General features: G+C 36.2%; 1 protein-coding gene across 20 annotated transcripts in view; it reads right to left on the bottom strand.

The window, feature by feature from the left end:
* Positions 1 to 25,551, bottom strand: part of LOC115438263 (adhesion G protein-coupled receptor L3) — a 547,718-nt gene that overhangs the window by 168,569 nt on the left and 353,598 nt on the right. For all 20 annotated transcript variants that reach the window (XM_030161717.1, XM_030161720.1, XM_030161723.1 and 17 more), the window contains one exon: positions 11,523 to 11,876. In XM_030161717.1, the coding sequence (XP_030017577.1) occupies positions 11,523 to 11,876 (354 nt within the window). The remainder of the gene's footprint in view (positions 1 to 11,522; positions 11,877 to 25,551) is intronic.

The following is a 25,551-nucleotide window of genomic DNA, read 5'->3' as shown; positions in this document are numbered from 1 at the left end:
TGAAGCCATAATATGGATTCTGAATGTTCAAGACCAAAAAGCATGTTTGAGCAGATGTAAAATAGTTGAAAGTTTATTTTCACAAACCCAAAGAGTTTTGTTATTGGATATTTACAGTTGTTTCTGATAATAAATGCTAAAAACTTCAAGTCCGTTTTTTTTCTTTTTTACGAAAAAACACTGTTTTATGCATTTTTATTTATAACAATGATAAATAATGGCCCGATATTGGAAGTTAAGTTCTTCCTGAAAACAAAGGTGCAAAAGAATTGACAAAAAAAAGACATTTTATTGCAAAGAAAACATGCAGACACCTAGGTGGCCTCAAGTAAAATACGCATTTATTTTATCATTTAGATTCTGTATATTAATTTGTTCTATTTTTTCCGACTCTATATATTTATCCAGTTTCTTTATACTGTGATTTTTTTTTTTTTTTACCATTAATTCTGTTTTATATAATTGCACACTGAGCACCCCGATTTCATTGCACATTGTTGTGTAATGACAAAGTTTACTCAATTGTATTTGCTATTCTATTTGGTAACAAGAAAATGGACGCAATATGTGCAAAACAGACACATTTTGAACAGAAATAAAAGGCTTCAACGGCGGAAAAGTCTGAAGATTCAACAATAAGAAACGTATAAGGTGCTGAATGAAAGCTGCTAAAGATTAGTGCAGTGATTGTTACATTCTCTGCACAAACATGATAAAGTGCAAGCGGAGGTCGCACTGAATACTTGACACCTTGGTTGTATAGAAACTTTTTTTTTTTCTTTTTCTCCTCCTATATTTTCTGATTGTATCTTGATCTAGAGACTGAGAAATACCATTGGTATGTAAGGTCAGCTGCTTTTATTTGCAGTTCAGTCGTTGTCCTTTAGAAACTGACTGCAAAAAAAAAAAAAAAAAAAAGTGTAGAACGTGCAGTAAAATTGCAGAATTTCCTTCACCTTAACACGACGAGGTCTCAAATTTGTCTGGAGATTTCTTGAACTTGAAGTGTAACTTAATAAAACAACGAACCTATGTCTTTTGCAAAGTATTGTCTATACTTTTTATTCAAAAACACAAAATATTCCTACTTCCGGAAGCCCCAGATATGTGCACTTTAGTCTTCCGCAGCCTGAGGGAAAATGCTTGAACCCTGATAACGCCGAAGCCCCGTGTAAACCTACGGAAAACCCTGTATATCTATGGAATCAGAAACTAAAAGTGAGTATTATCAAGTGGAGCTGAGCTGGCACGGTGCAGTGGAAAAATCCCATAAAGCTGTCAGACAATGGAGTTAAAAGCACAATATTTGCCTGTGAGAAACACTGGAGTATATACAGTAAGTCCAATATCTCCACTTTGCACTTAGGTACGTGTGTAAAAGTACCTCCTTACATTACACCGCTGTTAGTTTCTGCATGTCTGCTGCCAAACAATAAAAACCAATACAATGTATGAAACGTGGATCTACTGCAGAGGTGTCAAACATAGCCCAAAACCAGCCAATGGGATGAATTTGAATGTGATGTCAAGTAAAACAAGTGGTACCAGGCACAATAAACCCCGCCCCTCTCATATATTGTAGTTTACTCTACATCAGGGGTCTCAAACACGCGGCCCGGGGGCCAAATGCGGCCCGCCAAACGTTCCAATCCGGCCCGTGGGATGAATTTGCAAAGTGCTGTCAAACTAATTTTAGTTCAGGTTCCACATATAGACCAATAAGGTCTCAAGTAAAATAATAACAGCATAATAACCTACAAAAAAGAATGACTCCATATTTTCTTCTCAATTTGATGTGGAAAAAAAAAAAAACATATTACATTATGTCTGTAAATAATGACAACTTCAAATGTTTGTCTTTGTTTTAGTGCAAAAAATAACATTAAATTATGAAAATATAACCTTTACAAACTATCCTGTAACAATAAAATGTGAATAACCTGAACAAATATGAACAACTTGAAATGTCTAAAGAAAATTAAGCACAATTTGAAATATTTTCTGCCTGTTCCTCAGTGTTTAGCGTCTTTGTAGATCCGATCCATAATGCACATGTAGAAATGATGTTGAGGTATAATATTGTTAAAATTGCACTTGTTTTTCTTAAGAAATGTCAGTATTTTCAGGTATTTTCATAATTTCATGGGGGTTTTTTGCACTAAAACAAAGACAAAAATTTGGAGTTGTCATAATTTATAGGTTATTATGCTATTATTTTACTGGTCCGGCCCACTGGAGATTAAATCGGGCTAAATGTGGCCCCTGAAAGAAAATGAGTTTGACATCCCTGCTCTACATCTAAACTCTCTTCAGTGACTTCAAACCATTAATTTTTTTTATCTTATGCATTTATCAGTGAAAAAATGTTATCGCTCTGTATCTAATTCACTGATGATGTAGATGTTCATAAAACTCAGTAAATTCAAAGAAGATTATATCAGAACAGAGAAAACTGGGGAAAAGTGACTTTTTTAACAAAATATTACCAGTAAAATATTAACACAATATTATTTAAATAAAGTCAATTCCTACATTTTCTCTGGTTTTAGTGTGAAAAAAGTAAAATTTCGTGATGAAAATGTTTACATCTACAAATAATCCTCTAAAAAAATGTGAATAATATGAACAACCATGAAAAAAACAGATTTTTTAAGAAAATGAAGTGCAATGTTAACAATATTCTGCCTCAGTTTTTCATTTACACATGTGCATTACAACTTCCAGATCACAGTGGATCTACAAATGCACATTAAATATTACACTTTTCTTAATACATTTCAGTTTTTTTTTGCAGTTTTTGTGAAAAGACAGTTTGTAAATGTAAACATTTTCAAGTAATTTTGCATTTTTTACACTAAAACAAAGAGAATTTGGAGTGGTCATTATTTATAGTTATTATGATAGTATTTTACTAGTAGGACCCACTTGAGATTGATTTGGGCTGAAAGTGGAAAATGAACTAAAATGATAAACCCATAAAGACCCAGTGCTACTTTGGTGGCAGTTCCTAAGTGTATTATTAATTTTCTCACTATTTTAACCTTTCTGAAGCCATTTATCACCATTTATTCTGATATTATCCTCTGTATTTTGCTGTTTTTCAGGGAAAATCAGGTATTGTACTATATTCAAGTTACTGGTCATGTAGATGACTGTGAAAAGCTCAAATGAAAGTTGTGGGTTATTATACAAAAAAACAGAGAAAACTGAAAAAAAGTGACTTTTTCAGCAAAATCTATCATTAACTGAACATAAACCAAGTGTCTCCATCCACTGTCATTGATCCAACTCCATTGGTTTTACTGGTGAATCAATGTTGTAGAAGATGACGGTGTTTCTATATTCACTACGGAGCCTCTGAACGTCCAAATGGGTCATATCTGATGACCATGAAAAGATGACAAACTGCATTTTACCCCAATTATTTACATGTATTGATAGGTGTAGTGGATCAACAGGTATTAAACAGTTTAGATCAGTTGATGTTTTTCATCGTCTGTAGTTGTTTGGGTCTTTATGGGTTAATATGTTCAGTGTAATTTTTGCATTTCACAGATTTATCCCACGGGCCGTACTGTACCCTTTGGCAGGCCAGTTTTGGCCCACAGTCCATATGTTTGACAGCCATGACCTAGATGTTTGATGTAAATATAAGTCATTTCATAAGTTTGTGGCCCTTCAAAATGACTTTTTAACATCTACTGTTTGTACTTCAGTTTACCTCGAATGACTTACATGTACGTGTCCAGAGCTGACATCAGCAAGGCTACACACTGACATTAAATTGCCCTTGCTTGTACTTAAACGGAGAAAGGCGGGGGGCGGGGGGGTCTCGGAGGGTGAGGCGACCAACATTAACAGATATAAATTTTGATTGACATATAATTTCCTTCCCCTGTCCACCTTGGACAGCCTTATGTTTGATGGGTTTATAAGATAAGGGACTCTGCACCCCCCCCCCCTTATTGCGAGGCAGGAGAAGGGAGAAGGAGAAAAGAGAGGGAGCCTGAAGAGGAAGGATGACAGCCAGGGAGATAGAAGGGGGAGCTCGAGGAACTTTCAAAGACCGGCGGAGGAAACTCATGCAGCCTTCGCTCGGCTCGGCAGCGTCGTCTGAAGAGCGGTGACTTTGAAGAGAGCGCCGAGAGGAGGTGGGGTACGCGCTCCTCTTATCTCGCCATATGACGGCTGTTAGTGAGGTCTCGGCGGGTGCTGGTGTTGCCCATTAATGAAGCGCGAATGTGTGTATGTGCTGATGATGGTGTGCTTCTTTGTGCCATATTTCAGCGTGTGACGTCATTCCAGATTCCAAAAAGTTTCTGAAAAATCCCCAAACAAAACAATATTTTACAGTTTTAACACATTTAATTTCCATCTCCTCTCCTTTTGGATAATGTATCACTATCACGGTGATGCCATGCATTAATGCAACAATACACCCCACAGCAGAAACCCACAATATTAAAGCTTCCAGGTTATCGTCAAGTCAAGTTAAACTTTAATTCCTCGCTGCTCCTTATATTCTATTTTTAAAGAATGCAGCCTGATTCTGATCTTTATACCATCAGAGCTTTTACTTAAAAAATGTACGGTCTATTCTCAGTGGCCAGGTCTGTGCAGTATGAGCTGCTCCTGCACTTAGATATTATTACAATCCGAGGTAAAGCTTTTATATCTAAAGCAGCCAATATTGATTTTATCTTAAAGCACATTCGACTTTATTCTCTTAGTATTGATACAGTGACTAAGCTGGAATAACATACACACAAACAAATGGACTGAGCTACTCTATGAAAACTACCGGCACAAATATGTTCAGCCACCGATTAATTACAGCAACCGTGACGAGGGAATAAATACAGGGTTCGTACACATTTTTCAAGGTTAAATTCAAGCACTTTTAAGGGTCATTTTCAAAGTTTTTCAACACAGCACCTTATCTACAGGAATACATATACTTATGATTCAGTGGTGATTTCTCACAGACTGCAAGGGAAGCCCGGCTTCCCCTAAAATTATGAAAATTAAATGGTTAAATATGTTCGGTTGTGCTGACATTTCATTGACTACAAATGCGTTAGAACACGTTCATCTCCAAGATGAGTTCGTTCAGAATCAGCTTTATCACAAATCAACGGACTCGATGTTGTTCACTTCTCATACATTCCCGTTGCGCTGTTTTCTCATCCATCTCTGCTCAGTGCATTTGTCCGTAGACTGCGGGCGTCTCTGGGCTTCAATGGGACTGAGTGGAACAGTTTTTTTCATTGCCTCAAAACTGGACGGTAATTGGATAAATGCCACGATGTTGTCCTGCCCCCAGACGCCGGGTGTCTCTAGGGCTGAATGGAGCTGTGGGCGGAGCTCGGCCGGGCTGGACGCCAGAATCCCACGTGCTGATTGGAGGATCAGTCGAAAGGCTGAATCCCGTTTGATTGACAGCTGTTTTCAGATCTACTCCTTCACTGACACAGTTCAGTTTAATACCGTTGCGCATTCTGATGTGAAGTCGAGAGAGAAACCACTACGAAATTACTCGTTCATTTCTTGCACTGTAAATAAAACACACTCATTGTACTTCCTTGTTTCAATTTAACATAATTTCAGCGTTTTCTTGTTTCAGTTACATAATTTAATCATTTCTTGTTCGAGTTTAATATCGTTTTGTAGATAGTTAAATCAATCAAACTGTCGGCTAGGTCGCAGTGAAAGGAGCATCTGTTGTTTAAAAAGTCTTACACCCACAACACAATGGGCCAAGGCAGTCTAAGCAGCCCAGCTCTGCTGGACATTGGACACTTGTCCAGTCCCTGGAAAAGACGCCTACTTGGTACGATAAGGTCACTGACCATTTTCTTTAAAAGGAACAGAGGGCCGAATGTATGTTTAAATAAGTTGACAATTTTTTTTTTTTTTTTTTTTTTTTGATGTAAGCCGACAATGAGCTTCCCCTGTCTGAAAGATGAGCAGCCGCCACTGGTATGATTTTTTTTTTTTTTTACACTTTTTATCACAATCATGTACATTGTATTATGCTATAAACATCTAAAATTATGTTTCATAATAGGAAAAACTTTAGAAAATATAAGAGAACACAAAGTTTTATTAAAAAAAAACAAAAACAAAAACAAAAAAAACAGAAGCCAATTGGTGTTCTTCAGGCACTTGAAAGATTAAGATAAAAATGTACCTGGGAACTGGGAAAGACAGAACCAACAAACCAACCAACAAAAGACCAATGGATCACAATTATTGAAGGAATATATACAATAGAAAAAATGACTCACAAACTGTGACTACAAGAAGCGCAAATGGACAAAAAATGGAGTAAATGGACTGATTCCGTACCCAAGCAAGGTTTGTTTGCTTTTTGTTGTTTTTGCTGATAATGTGTTAAAAAAATTTCAATAAAAACTTAAGTGAAAAAAAACCATAAAAATGTACCTGGAGTCGACCTCAGAGCACTTGGTAATTTTCTTTTTTGACATAAAGTTTCATTTTTCCAAATGTATCGCCTCTCTAAGTAGTTTTGGCTTGGCGTCTAACCTGGCAGAGTAACATATTAAAAATAAATAAATAGCTCACATCACAGAGTTATAATTACAAGTACTTTCAAGCACTTAAACGAAAATTCAAGCACTTTTCAGATCTTGAGAACACCCATTGAAATTCAAGCATTTTCAAGGATTTCAAGCACCCGTACGAACCCTGTAAATATGAGTGTGTGACACGCTAGTTGCTTGTTTCCATATGGATTCAATGCAAAAGCTATGTTTAGGCTTCTGTGGGTGAGTCAGGGATAAAGTGAGGACGGGGAGATGCTGCAAGTGGAGTGTAAACAAACTGAACACACTCCAGCGACCGTGTCAGTGAGAACAGCCTCACAATAGACGGCTTCTCCAAACCAGAATATCTCCAAAGAGTAACAGAATATTTACAAAAGCATCAAAGGTCTTGGATGATTAACCAGGTTAACCCTTTAGCCCCTGATGTGTCTGTGGTGAGCATTCTGACTGTAGGTTTTATTTTAAATATTCCTAAAAATTCAACCGTTTGCTCAGTAAGATACATTTCAAAATATGCTAATAGAATGGATCTTGTTCTTTTCACACACATCTGAGAATGCTCAGTGCGCCCCCCACCATCTGTGGAAAGGGGGCCCAAACAGAGCAATGAGTGAGTCCGAGTTGATATAAAAAATAAATTTTTTTTTTGCCCACCGTTTTCTTTATGTTTTTTGGTTTTTACTGTTGTTTGTAGCGTTGTGGTGATTTTCTTTTATTTTGCTTTTCTATGATTTTACCGAGTTTTGACCATGTATCTGTTAGGGCTGTGTATTGGCAAGAATCTGGTGATACAATACAAATCATAATACTAGGATCACGATACGATATATCACGATATATCATGATACTGTTAAAAAGGCCATTTTTTTTTGTTTGTTTCTTTTTCGTTAAATGATTATTTCCCTGAAGAATTGAATTACACCAGAAATATTCACAAATACTAAACACATTTTTATTTGATCACAACAGGATCTAATGCTATATCACAAAATGTTCCTGTGTTCAAACTGAAATTATGTTTTACAGACATTACAGTTTAAGATCCTGCTCAAATGTTCATGTTCTATTGGTTCATAACTAACATCGTAACATTATTTTTGTGCAATCCCAACAAAGGAACTAACATTATTTAATAAAAAAAAGTGCTAAATAATAAATAAAAGAAAAGCAAAAAACTAAAATGAACCTCCACAATAACTGCATTTGAATAAATACCTAAAAATATCAATACAGTACTTTTTAATATCGATACAGTATTGTGAAATGAAATATCTTGGTATATTGCAGAACCGATATTTTCTAACACCCCTAGTATCTGTTTTTTGGAGTTCAACCACGTGCCAAAAAACAGCTTAACTGATTTAGAAAAAAAGAAAAGAGCCCGAAAACATAAACTACTGGGCCCCAATTCAAATACTTCCAGTTCCCAGTTCATGTTCAACATCCTAAATCTCTTACTGATGTACATTCTGAGAGCCTTATTTAGTAAAAACCTGTCAAACTTCAATTCTTCCCTTTGTCTTTTTCTGTTATTCCACCCTGTTTTGACCCTAAAACACACAATAAAGCAAAACCACTGAAGAAAAGGAACACAAACACCTACTCACAGCAGCTTTTATGACACTGAAACAGACGTGGAATAATGTCTCAGGGGTTAAAGGGTTAACTGCACGTGACTGTAATATCACATGTGGTTCCGTTCTATTGACGCTCCATATACCGGTCACCAGAACAGGTTGCTATTTTGTGTTTCTGCAACAACAGCTACATGTAATCTTGATGCAATTTGTCACAGAAGTTACTTTTCCTCAAGAGACTGGAGGTGACTGGGATGGATGGAGAGAGCAGAAAATCTGGGACTATGTCAACACATTCTGTCTATCTTTGGTTTACAAGTTTAGACCAAGAGTTCCCAAACTTTTACAGCTCCGTACACAAAAGGGAAAGCAAACCTGCAAAAATTCACGCCTACCTTTTTTTTTTTTTTTCTTTAAAATGTTAAATTCATGCTCTTTACTGCCTGATCAAGACTTTGATTTGGACTAAATATCAGCTGGTCACTTCTATCCAACTACTAGCAACACTGTAAAAAATTACTGTAAAAAAAAAAAAACAGTAAATTTTGTACAGTATCATGCTGTTATTTGTAAATACAGTATAATGCTGTAAACAATGAGGTCTTTAAGGAGGAAATTTAAAACAGTAAGCTACTGCAAAATTACAGTATTCTACAGTACTTTCTTCAGTTCCTCCACTTCTGTCCACCCAGAACTGGTCTGAACAAAGTCATCTGGCATCAAATCCCACCAACTCATTTAGGAAAGATTCAATCCAACGAATGTTAACTCTAGACTTGCTGCATCAAAGGTAAGTGGTTCTTTTTCGAAGCAGAAGGAAAAAATAAAAACAGAAAATAACTGAGGATGGCTGTTTTCTCCTGGACTTAACCCCATACAGAATGGAACGGAGGTCACCTGATGCTTCTACCAACACTGCCAGAACTCCATCCTGCTCCAGTTGTTCATTTATAAAGGTAACTGTGATTTTATCAACGTAACTGTGGCATTTTGGGTTCATTAAACATTAAATTGCCTCCATAAACTGCATTCACACCAGATGCAACTTGCATGGTATAACCCGCGTGATAATACTGTTAGTATTTCGGGGTGTTAGCTGTATGTAGTAAACATGCAGCTAATTTAAGTTGAAGCATACTAGCTAGCTGCGAAGTTGACACCGTTAAACTAAACAGCGTGTCAATTTAATGGTTATATATAATAATGTCATCTCTTGTTTGAGCTTTTTCTAGCAATGTTCATGATTTTGTATTTTAAAATGTAATTTCAAATGTGAAAATCCTAGCTTTTCGCTGTGTTATACGGTAAATATTAGATTAAATACGTTTGACAGTAATATATTGTTTCTTGGAATACGGTAGTTACTGTAAAATGCAGCAACTGTGGCTAACAGTATTTTACTGTAAAAGGTACATTATGTACAGCCCAGTACTGTAATACTTTTTACAGCAAGAAACTGTAGTTGTAGATTACAGCAGAGATACTGTAGAATAACAGTAGCATGCTGGCAACTCTAGCTGCCAGATTTTACTGTTATTTAACGGTAAAATTTGTTACAGTGAACACAAATGGAAAATCACTGTCTCAGAAAGACTCTTTGGGTAAGAAGGATCATAACATGACAGTGTATTAGGACTAGAAAACAACATGTTACCTTAGGGCACCAGGGGGATAAAAAATAGGGAGATTTTTCTGAAATCTTTGAGAAAATTAAATTTTTTTCTTGCTAGTTTAGAGAATTACTGACAGTTTGTTTTTTTTCTTGCAAATTTATGACTATAATCTTAGATAAGATGGCACTTCTTCTTTTAAAATTTCCCTGCAAATTCATAACACTTCATCTCTGAGAATATCTGGGTTCTTTTCTTGCAAAATTTGTAAGTTTAATCAGAAAATTCAGAGCCTTTTCCTTGAAATATCACCTGCCTCCTTCAGCTTATAACCTTTTGTTTTAACTAAACGGCCTTTAAAACACCATTGGAGATCCCCGTAAACCCAGCCCAGTAAACCCAGTCCAAGTACAATAGTTACAGACTTGGGAAACAATTATAGTTGGAGTATAGATTCATGCTTATTACAGTTCATAAACTTTATGCTAAAACTGAAACATTACAGTAAAGACTTATTTTGGCACTGAGACAAAAACAGTTGAAACTAAAAACTCAAACTAAAATAAAATGGTGATGGCTACTGTAGCATGAAATATCAGTTTGTTTATTACCACAGAGCCAATCAAATGATCCAAATTCTGCACTCTGAACGTTGTCCCAGTGGCTGATTTATATTCATCGAAAACCGGGGAAAGTTCCTCAAACTAGACAAAACAGTCAGCACGTTTCATGTTGTTTGCCTGCATGCTGAAACTGAAAGTGTGAATAGGCGCAAAAAACAGCTGGTACCCTAGCCTTTTCCTGTAACCGATAGCATGTGGCACGTGCGATGCTTATTAGCAGGGTGACAGGTTACCAGTCTACCCATGATATAACGAGGGCGCTGATTGGCTCTGAGGTAATAGACAAATGAGAAAGTAGTCCTACGGTACTTCAAAATAGAACAGAATTACAAGAAAAAACTGTATTCATTTCACTGCCGCTTGTTGCAGCTTTGTTCCGATAATGAGATGAAAACAGAATAATAAAATGGCCTCGCTCTATAGAGGAAAGGACTTTAATAAACAATGACTTTGTGATTCATAAAGTATCTGATGTTGGAGTCTTTCATCCAGCATCCTTCAGCTTCTATAAACTCAAGGCTTTCCTCGTCATACCCCAAAACTATAATCATAAATAAAACCTAAACTAAAGGTGATCAATGCCACTAAATAAAAAGACTTATTCACCTGTAAAACATAAAAAAGCAAGACTAAAGAAAATGAAACCACAGAACACTGGTCTGTCTTAAAAACTGTCATCTATTGTCATTTTTTCAGCCAGTAGCAAAACAACGCCATATAAATAAAAAAATAAAATAATAGGGGAAAAAAAAAACCTCAATAATGCTGTCATTAACAACCAGCTGATATGGAAAACCCAAATTGGGGTTTGTTTGGTGTGAAACAAACAGAATGTGCAGCTTGGAAATAAATTAACATTGAATTATTTTGCACTAATAAAATGTAATGCAGGGGGTTTATTATAAAATCTATTTTCAGTTGCAATGTGGTTATGTATTAACATCATTTCTGAGCATCACCACATTTATGTAAATACAAAAAACACAGTTAAAATATTGCATTATTGTATTATTCATAGATGTGTGTGTGCAGAAACATACAATGGCAGGTGAATGGGCTGTATATGTTAATAGATGTACCAATAAATGAAAAATAAGCTGAAATGCTACAACTTTCAATGTTTTGCTTGAATAAAAACGACTGTACCTATAGTTCCAGCTGGACAGGCCATCTTCGCCACCAGGCCCTGCTTCGTCTTCGGCCATGAGATGTCCATCATCACCAGAGGATTGCAGTATTCCACCCTGACGTTGGGGAGCTTGGATGAGGACGGCGATCTGTTGCCATCTTCCGGATCCAAACCTTCCACCACTGTGTGCACCGGAGCCGCCACCGTCGTCGTGGTCCGCGGCCACGGGGCGAACGGCGTCGTCGAGCTGGGACCCTTCGCCGTGGTCATCCTGGGTGTCGTCGTCGTCAAGGTAACAGTGGTGGGACGGGTTGTGGTCCTGGTGGTGGTGGTGGTGGCGTCCATGTACACCATCACAGACGAGGACGACTCTGTTCGTTGGTGGAGAAAAAAAAAAAAAAAAGAAAAGTCAACTGAGGGATTCTGGGAGGAAAAGTTGGAAAATGAAGATTGAGAGCGAATGTCTGTCTTTTTTTTTTCAGTTACACTTTATTTGTGTTTGACGGGGGGAATTTATTCCAACGCTTGTGGAGAAAAGACACCTCGCACACAAGGGGGGTTCTATTTTTCCCTCTTTTCCACGTGTCAGTTTAAGAGGAGTTAGTTCAAAGAGGATCAATTGGAACTGGCAGGTGTGACTCGCATTGGCATGCATGGTGTCTAGTTTGGGACCCCCGCCGGCTAAGCTAACACACACACTCCGCATACACACACTTCCAGCTGCGCGGTCTAAATGTAGCTGTTGACGGGGGCATATTTCTGCAAGTCAATAGCTGGGTTTTGTAGCGACATGCTATTTCTGTGTCAGCCAGGACAAAGTGGAATACCTATTTCCTGGATGAGAGTCTCCCTGTGGTTACACTCCAGGAGGTGTTTGCTAATGACGCTGTTTTCTTGAGGGACAAGGGCTATCAGAACACACACATGGCGTGATATACCCAAACACTTTCTCAACCCCCCCCCCAACTTCCCCCTCATATGCCTCCTTGCCTCCCCTCTCATCAGTCATCATATCCACCTCCTTTATTTCTTTTTCCGTCTGCCATCGATTGTGTCGGCCCAAATTAATTTAACTACAGGCGTTTTATGAACGTCTGGGCTCACTTAAGGCTCAAAGGGTCACAGAGGTTGTACTTCATAATAAATCTGCAGAAGTGGAACCAAAGTCAGGCTTTTTCTATAGAAATACGTGCTGCACGATGATATTAGCTCTGTATTTTCTGATTTGAACTCACACTGGTGATTACTGTGTAAGACAATATCACAGTAACATAGTATTAGCATCATCAGTTCCAATGAGTTTGCATCCTGACGGAAAGAAGTTTCCAGGTTTTCATTATCACACTGCAAAAAAGGGGTTTCTAAAAACAAGATAAAAACACTAAATCTGAGGAAAAAGGTACTCAAGACAAGTAAAATTATCTGTCCCCATGCAGCAAGAGAATTTCACTTAACAAGATTCTTGAATTCAGATTGTTAAATCTAGAAATAAGCATGTCTACGGATGTATGAACACTTAAAATAAGGAATTAACTCTTAAAACTAGATAAATTATCAAACACTTCTAAATCAATGTTGTTGTTGTTTTTTATCTTGGTAAGAACCAAATAATTTGCAGTGTAAAAAGCTTTATTTTAATTACAATTATCTTAAATGTATGTATCCAAGTTGTCAGAACCCTTCCTAGGTTCCAGCATTTTCCTCCAGTTTGTTGAAGACTTGAAAAATGGGGCAGGAAAATGTTATATTTTTCAAATAAAAAATATACTGCACATAATTTTTGACCATTATTATTACTATATCTGTGGAAGAACATACTTCTAATAAGTAATCCAGCTGTTATTACTATTATATCTGTGTAAAAGGATTTGGAAAAGCTTGAAAACAATAAAAAAATACTGAGAAAATCTACTGGATACCGAGTGCAACCATCAGATATGAGAAAAGTAACTTAGTTGGTTTTGATGCTCTCCACACAGATTTTATATTATTTATAATGCTAGGAGAATGCCTGAGCATACAAACTCTACATTTTGAAAAAGAAATAAAAATACAAATCAGAAAGCTGTACACTCACCAGACATCTTATTATCTATGCCTTGCTAGTGTCACTGTACCTAATAAAGTGGCCAGTGAGGTTTGACATGCTGCACATTCATAGATGATCTTCTGCAGACATCAGTTGTAACCAGTGGCTATCTGAGTTACAGTTGCCTTTCTATGACTTTAAACTAGTCTGGCTGTTCTCTGGTGTCAACAAGCATTTTTGCCCGGAGAACTGGATATTTTCTTGTTTTTAGACTGTTCTGTAAAAATTCTAGAGATGTTCGTGGGTGAAAATCCCAGTCCCCACCTCTCTCATTACCTCCGCCAAGGAGGTTATGTTTTTGCCAGGGTTGGTTTGTTTGTTTGTCTGTCTGTTTGTCTGTCCATTAGTGTGCAACATAACTCAAAAAGTTATGGACAGATTTTGATGAAATTTTCAGGGTTTGTTGGAAATGGGATAAGGAAGAAATGATAAAATTTTGGGGGTGATCGGGGGTGGGGGGGCCCACGGGGGGGCCCATTTCCAACAAACCCTGAAAATTTCATCAAAATCTGTCCATAACTTTTTGAGTTATGTTGCACACTAATGGACAGACAAACAGACAGACAAACAAACAAACAAACCCTGGCAAAAACATAACCTCCTTGGCGTGGGGGGGCCCACATGGGGGGCCACTGATCAGCCTTGGCGGAGGTCTGCGCTCTCCGAGTGCTTCTAGTTTATTATGATGCCTAGTTGAACTTCAGCAGATCATCTCAACCATGTCTACAGGCCTAAAAGTGCAGAGTTACTGTCATGTGACTGGCCTGTTAAAAATCTGAATGAAACCCGTATACGAATTGAGTTTATTTTATTATTACTAGTGTACATGGCAATTGCTATATTGTCTTGATCACCTCTATTTATTAATGCATTTGCTCTGCTATTATTTCCATGTCCACATAAATGTTTTGTTTTTTTCTTCTGCTCGAATCAAATAAACGAATGAATAAAAATGGATGAAATGAATTGGATGTACCTAATAAAGTGGCCGTTGAGTTTATGCCTGCCATTTGTACCAAAGAAATTAGAAGGAGTGTATGTTGTGCAAGTCGATGATGGCAATTGAGGATGAAAGGAGATATGCAAATGAGATTCTCCATCTGGCAGCACTTTTTCAGTCCAGTAGATAAGGAAATGTACACGGTAACAGATAAGTGTCTGTTTTGAGCAGCGTGTCATTCCATCGCTCTACTTCCCTTCTCTGTGCAATAAAAACTAAATTCTCCAACTATTTCTTACTTTAACTGTGCAGCATACCCCTGCAACCCCGCTTTAATTCTACATTTGTGTTATTTTTCACTGACATTTCTATAAGTCATGGTCTTGTTACAGTATGTGTTTGCTGTAGACCCTTTAAATAAGTTGTTATGAAGAAGCACCGACTCTCAAACCCACCGTCTGGGCTTCTGAAAAATGCAATTTGGAGTAGGCGTTGTTTCTGCCTAATGCAGAGATAGAATCAGAATGACAGAAGTGACAAATGGTCCTAATCTCTGTATGAAAGGAGAGCAAAACAAAATTTAATGAGGGTCGATTTCAGGTTGGCAAGTGTAATAGACGTCACGCATCAGGAGAGCATAGATAACAGACAGCACCGGTGAAAACCAGTTCACTGAGTTTCAATTTGCAACCGGACAACCTATCTGTATGCTAAATGTGAAAGAATACATTTTGTGTCGCTCTTTCGGAATTGCAAAGACCCCCAGGGATGATAATGACACAATCTTTAACCCGATGTCTTGTTCAGACCGCTGGAATAAACCTAATTTTTTGGCCGTATCACACTGCATCCACATTGGTTTGAGAAAATCTGGATGGGATGGCTAATAACAGCATGTTTTGTTTGTTTTTTTTTTTTTTTTGCAAATTAGATCCAAGCTGATTATAATGCAACTTCAACTGAATTTCTATAAATGCATCAAAGCCCAGACCACAAAAGAAAATCGAAAAAAAAAACAACACATTCGGTTCAAAGGCAGCTGGTTTGATACACTGAGACAGAATCACAACGTCCAAATAAAGTAACATCAAGAGACATTTTTCGTCCAAGTATGCCACAAACTTCTCTGGAGTCGACTATTTTCACAAAGGAATACGCCACTAAAATAAGAGCTCATGGTTTTTAACACACAAACAAACCTGTGAACATTGACTTTTACATCTTATTGGACTGGTATTCTTCTGTCCATATCGGTCTTGTGTTGCTGTTTGATGTTTTTGTCAATATTTTATTGTAATTTTTACATGATTTGCACTTTCAATGTTTTTGTACAGCTTTAAAGGGGTGATATTATGGTTTTTAAAATAGAATTACGCATTTTCAAACATTTCCCTGTGGTCTACATAAACTGTAAATGCTCTGCTTGGGTCTGAATTCTTCATTAATTCAACTCCACAGGTCTATCTTCAACTCTATTTCTGAGTAACGACACAAGAAAGGTCGTTTTGAGTGCTGGCCCTTTAAATGGAAATGAGCCACTTCATGCCCCGCCCCCTCCAGGTTGTTGGCTGTGCTGCTCTGTCCCATTCAACCACTTGTGTTCGTTAATACAACCAACAACTGAACATTTTAGGAAATCGGCTCGAAGTTTGGACATATTTTCAGTTTTTACTACAACCGCTGCTGCTGACAAAAAATGATGTCGTACTCGGAGAAATGTTCATCGGAAGTCTTGACCTTATATGTGCAAATGTCGTGATGTAACTACTTATAAAACATTAAAAATTAAGCAGGCATTAAAACGGGTTGTAGAAATCCACTCGATTTTTGCCGGAATGCATATAAAGATAGCTTCGCAGCACCTGGAGGGTTCAAATTGAAACTTTTGGAACTATTAGGATCCAAGTAGAAAAATAAATGTACCAAAGACTAATAAAAGTGGGTTCAGCAAAATGTGACCCCTTTAACCCTGCTCTTGGGTTGCAAATTAACCTTGGCTAGGAACTCATATGAATATCATCTCTATTGTATTTTATTTTAAATAACATCTAATGCATTTGTCCCTGCTCCATTAAAATCTAAATAAAAATCATCACACGCTCATTATGTGAGAGCCTATATATATAAAATAATGCAATATGTCTGGTAAGTGATCTGCAGAGTTGTGTACATTAACATGCAGGTTAATATTACAGTTCTATTAAAGTGGATTGAATACAGACAATTGAGACATAGAGATGTTTAAAAGTTTTCTCATTTTATTGACCGTAAATCACCTCTTGCGCTGGAAAATATCTAATTATGAAGCCTCTGTCGATGTGTTTCAGTTCTATTTTCCGCTTTGTCATCACAACCATTATTTGATCCTTATTACCTGGTCTATACATAAAAGTACTACCCTCCTCTGGACCGCCCGCCACGCACGATGATACTTCAAATCCAGATTGACAGAATCGCCGAGTAGAATCTATGTAGCTACTAGAAGAGAACAGCAGTCGGTGGATAGATGCCGAAATAAATTATCTAGGAGCAACTTAATGGCTAGTTTCGACCTCTATTTTTTCGTGCTTCTGCTTTGGGAAGCCAAATCACCATTTTAGCTTAATAGCTACTGATGCCTATTCTGTTGCCATGACAACCGACACAAATATGCTGGTGTTACCCGGACACGCATATCCAATCTTATCATTATTACAGAAATACAGTGGAGGATGTTCTGTTTGAGTCGCTGCTTTAAGTGGAGCTGAAACAAAACCAAAGTGAACAGATTTAAAGTATAACAACATTCAACGACAGGCCGGGTTGATTAAATAGGTTGCCGCCGCAGCAAGAGTCCCTGGCTGATTGAGTATTTGTTTTCTCTTACTAACAAAAGAGTTTCTTGTGTTTTTTTTTTTTTCTTTTAAAGATCCACAGGTGTCTTGGACTCCCCTGTGGAGTCCAAAAGTGGAACTATAAACAAGAACCTCATTGAATGGTAATCTGAATTGAAGACATACAGCTTTTATTCATTCATTCATTTATTTATGTATTTACTTTAAACTATTCAGCGATTCAGGATGTATAACTTGTAAATGTTTCCCAGGCAGAAAAAACAACACATCAACATGAAAAGATGCGCTCACATTAACACTTGAATAAGCTACAGAGACACACACATCAACCAACGCTAAACTGACACTACCACCCATCAACAGGCCTTAAAAAACATCACACCAATACTCAAATGGGTATTTAACATTTCCAGCAGCCACCGAGACATCACCATTTACATTCTACAACCACTAATAGTCACCATCATCAATCTGAGCCACAGCAGCAGCAGCATCCTTTAGCTGTAATGATCATGAAAACAGGAGGGAGAAATATCGTCAAGGGCGACGGTGTTTATTAGGTTATTTATTAAAGACTCATTTCTGCATCCGAAGACTGAGATAACCTTAAACATGTCTAAAAAGAAGGCGCATCAGTTTCAGTCCTGAGCTAATTGAAATCAGCCAGCGGGGCTCAAACTGGATATACTAAGGAGCCCATTAAAGCACCTCATGGAAATATAATAATGGAAATTCACTGCTCATATTGGGGTCAGCAGAGGTCACAGTGCATGCTCAGACTTAGATAAGCCAGTGGCTGAAAAGGTGTGCAGACGGGCTGTTGAGGATAAGGAATTATCGTCCTGCTAAGGGTGGCTGATACAGGAGTGATTCAAACTGGCATTTTTGCTGAGTGTAGCTTGCTTCACCTCCAGAAAATGCAGATAAAACCAAGTGGCACAAGCAAATGGCTCCACAGTGATGCTAAAGCAGAAGTATCTTCTGTTGCTGGCACTACATGTTGATGAATTTCCTGTTAACCCAGCAATGCATTTTTGTCCTCTGGAGGGGACAAAAGTTTGACAGTTTTACATAAAAAAAAAAAAAAAAAAAAAAAATGCTGTCCATTACAAAGAACATTCCATTAATAAACAAAAAAATAATGATTTAAAAAAATGTATCTGGAAAAAAAAAGCTGTTGCATTATGCAGTTTACCTCCACTGTAGTTGTGGCTAGGATGTTACACTAAGAGTTTTGATACTCAGAAGCCTGTTAGCATGCTGCTTTAGCTGATGATAGCATAGCGTGGCATAGTCTTTCTTTATAACAATTTTTCAGACATTACCAGTTTAGTATTTATTTATGTAGTTACAGGACAGTCTGTATTGGCATTAGTTGCAAAGAACAAGATGTATGCACCAGATTTAGCAGAGAAGCTAATTTCCATCTGTTGTCCTGGACAAACGAACAACATAATAAAGCATCACATGGATGATGAAGTACTAATATACTGGAAGAAAACCATTAGACAATGACAGATACAGGAAAATATGCTCAGGCTGAACGGTTAAAATGGGCTTATTCTAAAAGTGCAATAACATTTCCTAGAATAAAAATAGGATATGAAAGACGAAGAGAAAAGAAAAAAAGAATAAATAAATAGGTTAATCGTACAATAGCAAAAAAATTAATTGTTGAGCTTTCATAGGAAAACAGTAAATTTCAGTTTACCCCTTCTTAATTAGAACCTTGCCTGTTAGCATATTGTAGTCACGTTAGCATTGTCACATTAGCACAGGTAATGGACCTTTATAAACATTCATTTAACTAAAACGATATTCCGTGACACATACCTATACTGTAGTTGTGTTCAAAACATTACACCAATAAAACCATCAAATCAGTCTATATATGCATACATTTCATTTCAGTTTAACACTTCTTAATTTCAGCCTACCTGTTAGCATACTGCCACTGTGTTAACTGATGTTAGCATATTTAATGAGCCTTTAGCCATTGAACTAAAATAATATTTCCTGACAAATACCTCCACTGTGCATGTGGTTAAGAAGTTACACGACACTATTTGCAATTTTTTAATAACAACCTAGCCTCTAAGTGTGCTGCATTTACATTAGCTGATGTTAGCATGGTAAATAAAAAAACATTAGCTGCGGTTTAGCTTGTTTATACTGCACATTACTGTAATCAAACACAAGTGTTAACATGAACATTTAGCAAGTAGCTACAGCTGAGTGATATAGCCCAAAAAATCTTTTTACCAGTACTTTTGATTTATTTATTTTATTAACCAAAGACAAAACCTGATTTCAAACTATACCAAGAATGCATATCATAAATGCCACGAGAAATACCTCCACGGTTAATTTACTAGAATAACACAGTTTGCATTTTGAGTTTTTGTTGAGACATGTCAAAGCAAAACCTCATTTAATTGAGTTAATTCTATACACTATTCTATATTCTATTCTATTTTCTATATTCTATAATTCTATATCACCCAGCCAAACAAGTAGTTGAAGTAACTTGGCAGTATTTTGCATAATTTCCCCTTGTTAGTAGTGTTATTGTAGTTTTGTTAAGTTAGCACTTGCATTAGCGTTAGCTTCCCAAATCTGCCCACATATAGTTTGACTCCTACCACCACGGTTGATTCAAACAGCAGACATAAAACTGAAGAAACAGACAAATAGGTTAAAAAATACACCTGTGTATTTATTATTTAACACATAGCAGGCAAAGTTAACACTAGCTTGTGGAACTACATGTTTTCAAGCCTTTTGCAGCACAGAAAGAGACTGAATATTGGACTTGAAGTGTATGAATTAGTTATTTGTGAACACAGCTCCAAACTGATGCTTTTGTTCTGCTGCTGTATATTTGTATTAGACTAATTAAGCAACTGTGTCCAAACAGCTAACAAATTTGATTAACTCAGTCCTGTGTTATGTTTTCCCTGAGGTAACGAAACAAAACAAGCAAAAAAAAAAAACCCAATCAATATTCTAGTGGGTTAAATAACTTATAAGTCTTGAGGTCAACAAACTCAATTTCTGCAATAAATATCTTAACTTTCCCCACTAACCATCATAAGCTACTGGTCATGAAAGATGTAGGACAGAACTCCAGAGTGCTCTGAATTTAGAAATGTGGTTTTACACTCCCTGATGCCAACTTCTTTATTTCTAAGTAAAAAAACCAAAACCAAAATAAGACAGATAAATCTTCAGCCTGTACTGCTTCACTTTAACCAATAAAGACCCGGGGCTACTTTAGTGGCAGCTCCCAAGGGAATTTTTCTCTAGATTTAACCTTTCTAACGTGATTTATCACCATTTGTTATAACAATTTCGGTAACACTTTATTTGAAGGTCTAGTTTATAATGCATTAAGCGCACATTCATAAGAGATTGTAATGCATTATAAAAGTCATTACAACAGTTTATGATCATGTAAAACAACTTATACCAATGTTAATAAAGTATTATAAGTGTAGGCATATTGTTTTATAAATTCAGCTTTCATAATGTTTTATACATCCATACCAAAGTGACAACAGTGTTTGTAGGAAGAATCTCAAGTCCTGGGTTACATAACACATGATAACCATCATAACAATTAACCATTGCTCATTACATGTAAATTAAGCTTATGGTTTGTTCTTGAAAGTGCATTGTTTAGTTTCTCAGATGCTTGGTTTTAAGTTTAAAGTTATCAGATAAGAGATTTGGGAGATTTGGATTCTGGCACAGAAGCAGTGTGAAGGAATTTAGTTTTTTAGGTGGGGAGCTTTTATTAGGTTTTGTCACTGGTCTCTATACCCATCTATTTTAGAGATTTAATTTTTATTTAAAAAAAAAAAAAAAAGTATGTGTTTGATTTAACAAAGATTTAGAGCTGCCACATTATTTTTTATCTATGAATAAAGCAACATGTAACACTTCTATTTACTGTCTCTGTTCTTTTAATGCTTTGTTTTTGCAAAATAAAGAGTTATTAAGAACACTTGGATGTATAATTTTTGACTTACACTTTACTTAGAGCCAGCAGATACTGCTCATACGCCATCACACGTGTGTTACAATATCATACAAATGCTAATTGCTACAATTGTCACTTTACTAAAAGCTTTTAAAGTCCTCCTGTAACTAATTACACTGTCACTTTGGTATGAATGTATAAAACATTATGAAAGCTGAATTTATAATACATTATGCCTACACTTATAATACTTTATTAACCTTGGTATAAGTTGTTGTACATGATCCTAAACTGTTGCAGTGGCTTTTATAATGCATTATAATGTCTTATGAATGTGCGCTTAATGCATTAGAAACTAGACCTTCAAATAAAGTGTTACCACAATTTCTTCTGTATTTTGTGTATTTTTCAATGTAAATCACGTATTTTCCTGTATTTAATTCACTGATTATGTAGATGTTTATTAAAAGCTCAGATTAAAGTTGAGGGTTATTATACAAAAAACAGAAAGCTGAAGAAAAATCAACTTTTTCAAAGAAATCAATAACTGAGCTGAAAAAAAGTGATTCCACCCACTGTCATTGATCTAATTCCATAGGTTTGGTGAATCGATGCTGTAGAACACAGGGGTCAAACATGCGGCCCAGGGGCCAAATCTGGCCCACCAAAGGTTCCATTCCGGCCCGCGGGATGAAAGTGCAAAAATTAACCTGAAGAGTCAAGGTTGTCAAAATCATTTAGGTTCAAGTTCCACATACAGACCAATGTGATCTACAGTAAAAATAACAACACAATAACCCATAAATAATGACAACTACAGATTTTCTTTGTGAAAAATTACGTGGAAAAAATTGAAGTGAAAAAAGATAACATTACACTGTGAAAATATTTACATTTCCAAAACTATTCTTTCACAATAAAATGCAAATAAATACAATAATAAAAACAAAGATTAACAACCAGAAATGTGCAATTTTAACAATATTCTGCCTGTTACTAAATGTTTCGTGCATTTATGGATCCACTGTGATCTGTAGTTGTGTTCATAATAACAGATGTAATATTGTAGAAATTGTTCAAATTTTAGTTCCAAAATCCAAAATTTTAACAATATTCTGTCTGTTACCAAATGTTTATGGAACACTGTGTGTAAATGTATATGTATAAATAATAAAATGAGGCAAAATATTGTTAAAATTGCACTACTTTTTCAAATGAAATTTCTGTTTTTTCAGGTTATTCACATCTTTTTTGTAAAATGTAAATATTTTCATAATTTAATTGGGTTTTTTTTGTACTAAAACAAAATGAAAAACTTGGATTTGTCATTATTTATAGGTTATTAAGTCATTATTTTACTGGTCTGGCCCGCTTGAGATCAAATTGGGCTAAATCTGGCCCCTGAACCAAAATGAGTTTGACACCCCTGCTGTAGAAGATGATGGTGTTTCCACATTCAATACGTCCAAATGGGTCATACCTGATGACCATGAAAAAAACGACCAACTGTATTTTACACCAATTATTTACATGTGTTGATAGGATTATTAAACATTTTATATCAGTTAATACTTTTGGTTGCCAGTGGCTGTTTGGGTCTTTATGGGTTAAATTTCATGATTAGGACAAGTCAAATACGCAGCTACCACCGTCCCTGAATGAGTTTACAGACATTTTTTTGTAATTATAAAAGGCGTCCTATGACATTCCTTACTGATGGAGGTAATACAGAAGGTGCAGTGAAATGTGGATTGAAGAAATCCCCATCACAGCATGAGGTTAATGCAAAGTCACCAGCAGCCAGTGTCTGGAATGTAAGCCCATATTTCCAGATGATCCCACTGAGTCTGTTGTAAAATTATTTTTCTGAATGTTCTGTCTACACACGGTGCATTAAATACACCTGCAAAGACACAAGACGGAGCTCAGGAAGAGGGGAAAAAAAGTGTCCTTGAGCAAACTTGTATATTTTTCCATGCTATGAGCAAGAAAAAAATTTAAAAAATAAAGCCGGTAGCAGACAGCAGCCACAGTCTGCGGGCACTATCGCCTTGGAGACAACACAAGGACATTTTGTTTTGCTTTGCCAGCTTTCCCAATCTATCCAAAGGGATGAAGGGAGAAAGCAAACGGAGTTCAAGAGCACCATTGAACAACATTTTGGTATGCTCCGAGGGACTCCGAAGTGACCTTACAGGACGATATGAATGTCCGAAGCACTTTAGGTTGTAACTTTTACCTTGAGCCAAGGTTATAAAAAACAACAACACAACTGAAGAACTCTAAGAAGGTTTGACCTTTTTAGTCTGGACAGGAATTTCATTTTTCAGAAAGAACAACCACTTACAGGGATTTTAGGAGGAATTACCTTTTATGTGTGTGCATAAAGCAAAAATAATACAGGGAAAAGATTAGGAATTTAATTAAATAAATGGACTTTTTTTATTTTATTAGTTTAATCTTATGTATTCACTTTGGATGTGTGTGTTTATATTGTGTTGGAGTATGAGGTGTATCAGAGTTGGGGGTACATAAGTATGTTGTTATATTTTATGTACATACAATTGCACAGTTATGATCGTTACAATATAAAAATTCAATTAAAAAACTTTGTAGAAAAAAAATAAATGGACTCAATTATTGGGATTAAACTTGTAATGTAATTATGAACAACATTAGTAATTATTGCAGTATATGTAAAAATATATGTTATTTCCAGTTCAAAGGCTGATGTTTGGAAACTATTTGGCTAATATTCCTAAAATTCCTAAAGTTTTATGCATTCATTTTGGATGTGTGTGTTTATATATTTTAGTTGGAGTATGAGGTGCATCAGGGTTGGAGGTGCATAAGTATTAGGGCTGAACGATATGGACAAAATTTCATATCTCAATATTCATACCAGATATCTCGATATCAATACGATACCGATACGGATTCAACATTTATTTTACACTCATTATAGAGTTTCGGAATGGCCCTCACTCCTGCCCTCATATGTTTGTCATTGGTCGGCTTCAGCTGTCGATCCACAGCAAGCTTGAAATAAGGTTTGTGGTTGGCTGGCCTTAGCGGTGCATTCAAGGGCAATCGTAAAAATGAAATTTGTTGTGACTTCCAGAGCTGTACATGCAGGGCGAGTGCGGGGGATATCGATATCATTTATATCTTTGCTTTTTTGATATTAATATCTTGAATGTTCATAACTAGATATAGATATGGTAACGATATATCTTTCAGCCAAAATAAGTATGTTGTTATATTTTATGTACATACAATAGCACAGTTATGATCGTTACAATATAAAAATTCAATTAAAAAACTTTGTAGAAGAAAAATAAATGGACTCAATTATTGTGATTAAACTTGTAATGTTATCATGATCAACATTAGTAATTATTGCAGTATATGTCAAAAAACATGTTATTTCCAGTTCAAAGGCTGATGTTTGGAAACTATTTGGCTAATATTCCTAAAATTCCTAAAGTTTTATGTATTCATTTTGGATGTGTGTGTTTATATATTTTTGTTAGAGTATGAGGTGCATCAGGGTTGGGGGTACATAAGTATGTTGTTATATTTTATGTACATTCAATTGCACAGTTATGATTGTTACAACATAAAAATTCAATTAAAAATCTTTGTAGAGGAAAAATAAATGGAGTCAATTATTGGGATTAAACTTGTAATGTAATCATGATCAACATTAGTAATTATTGCAGTATATGTCAAATATATGTTATTTCCAGTTCAAAGGCTGATGTTTGGAAACTATTTGGCTAATGTTCCTAAAATTTACAAGATGAAAATAGGAAAAGAAAGACAAAAATGAGGTAAAAGAAGCAATGAGATTAAAGCGCTGTAAATGAGATGATACGAAAATGACATAAAAGACCTGCTGACCCTGCTCCCTGGGTGCCTAATATGGCGAGGCCTCTGCTGCTAGCATGCAGTGTGTGTGATGCATGATCTAATGACGAGTTAAAGGCAGAAGACAAATTTTGGTGTGTGGTGCATGTTTACATGTGTGAACCCCTACTGACAAAATAAAGATTCTACTCTATTTGATTCGATTCGATTCTAAAAGACAGAATCCATGTAAGAGTTGCAATGAAACATAAATGATGTAAATCACACATGGCAAAAACAATCTAAAAGACCCAACAAGACAAAAATGTTGGATTTAACAAGACTGAAATGA

This window comes from Sphaeramia orbicularis, chromosome 18 (genome assembly GCF_902148855.1).
Source record: "Sphaeramia orbicularis chromosome 18, fSphaOr1.1, whole genome shotgun sequence".
NCBI lineage: Eukaryota > Metazoa > Chordata > Actinopteri > Kurtiformes > Apogonidae > Sphaeramia > Sphaeramia orbicularis.
Note: the sequence above shows the minus strand (reverse complement) of the source record. Positions and strands in the feature narration are given on the sequence as shown.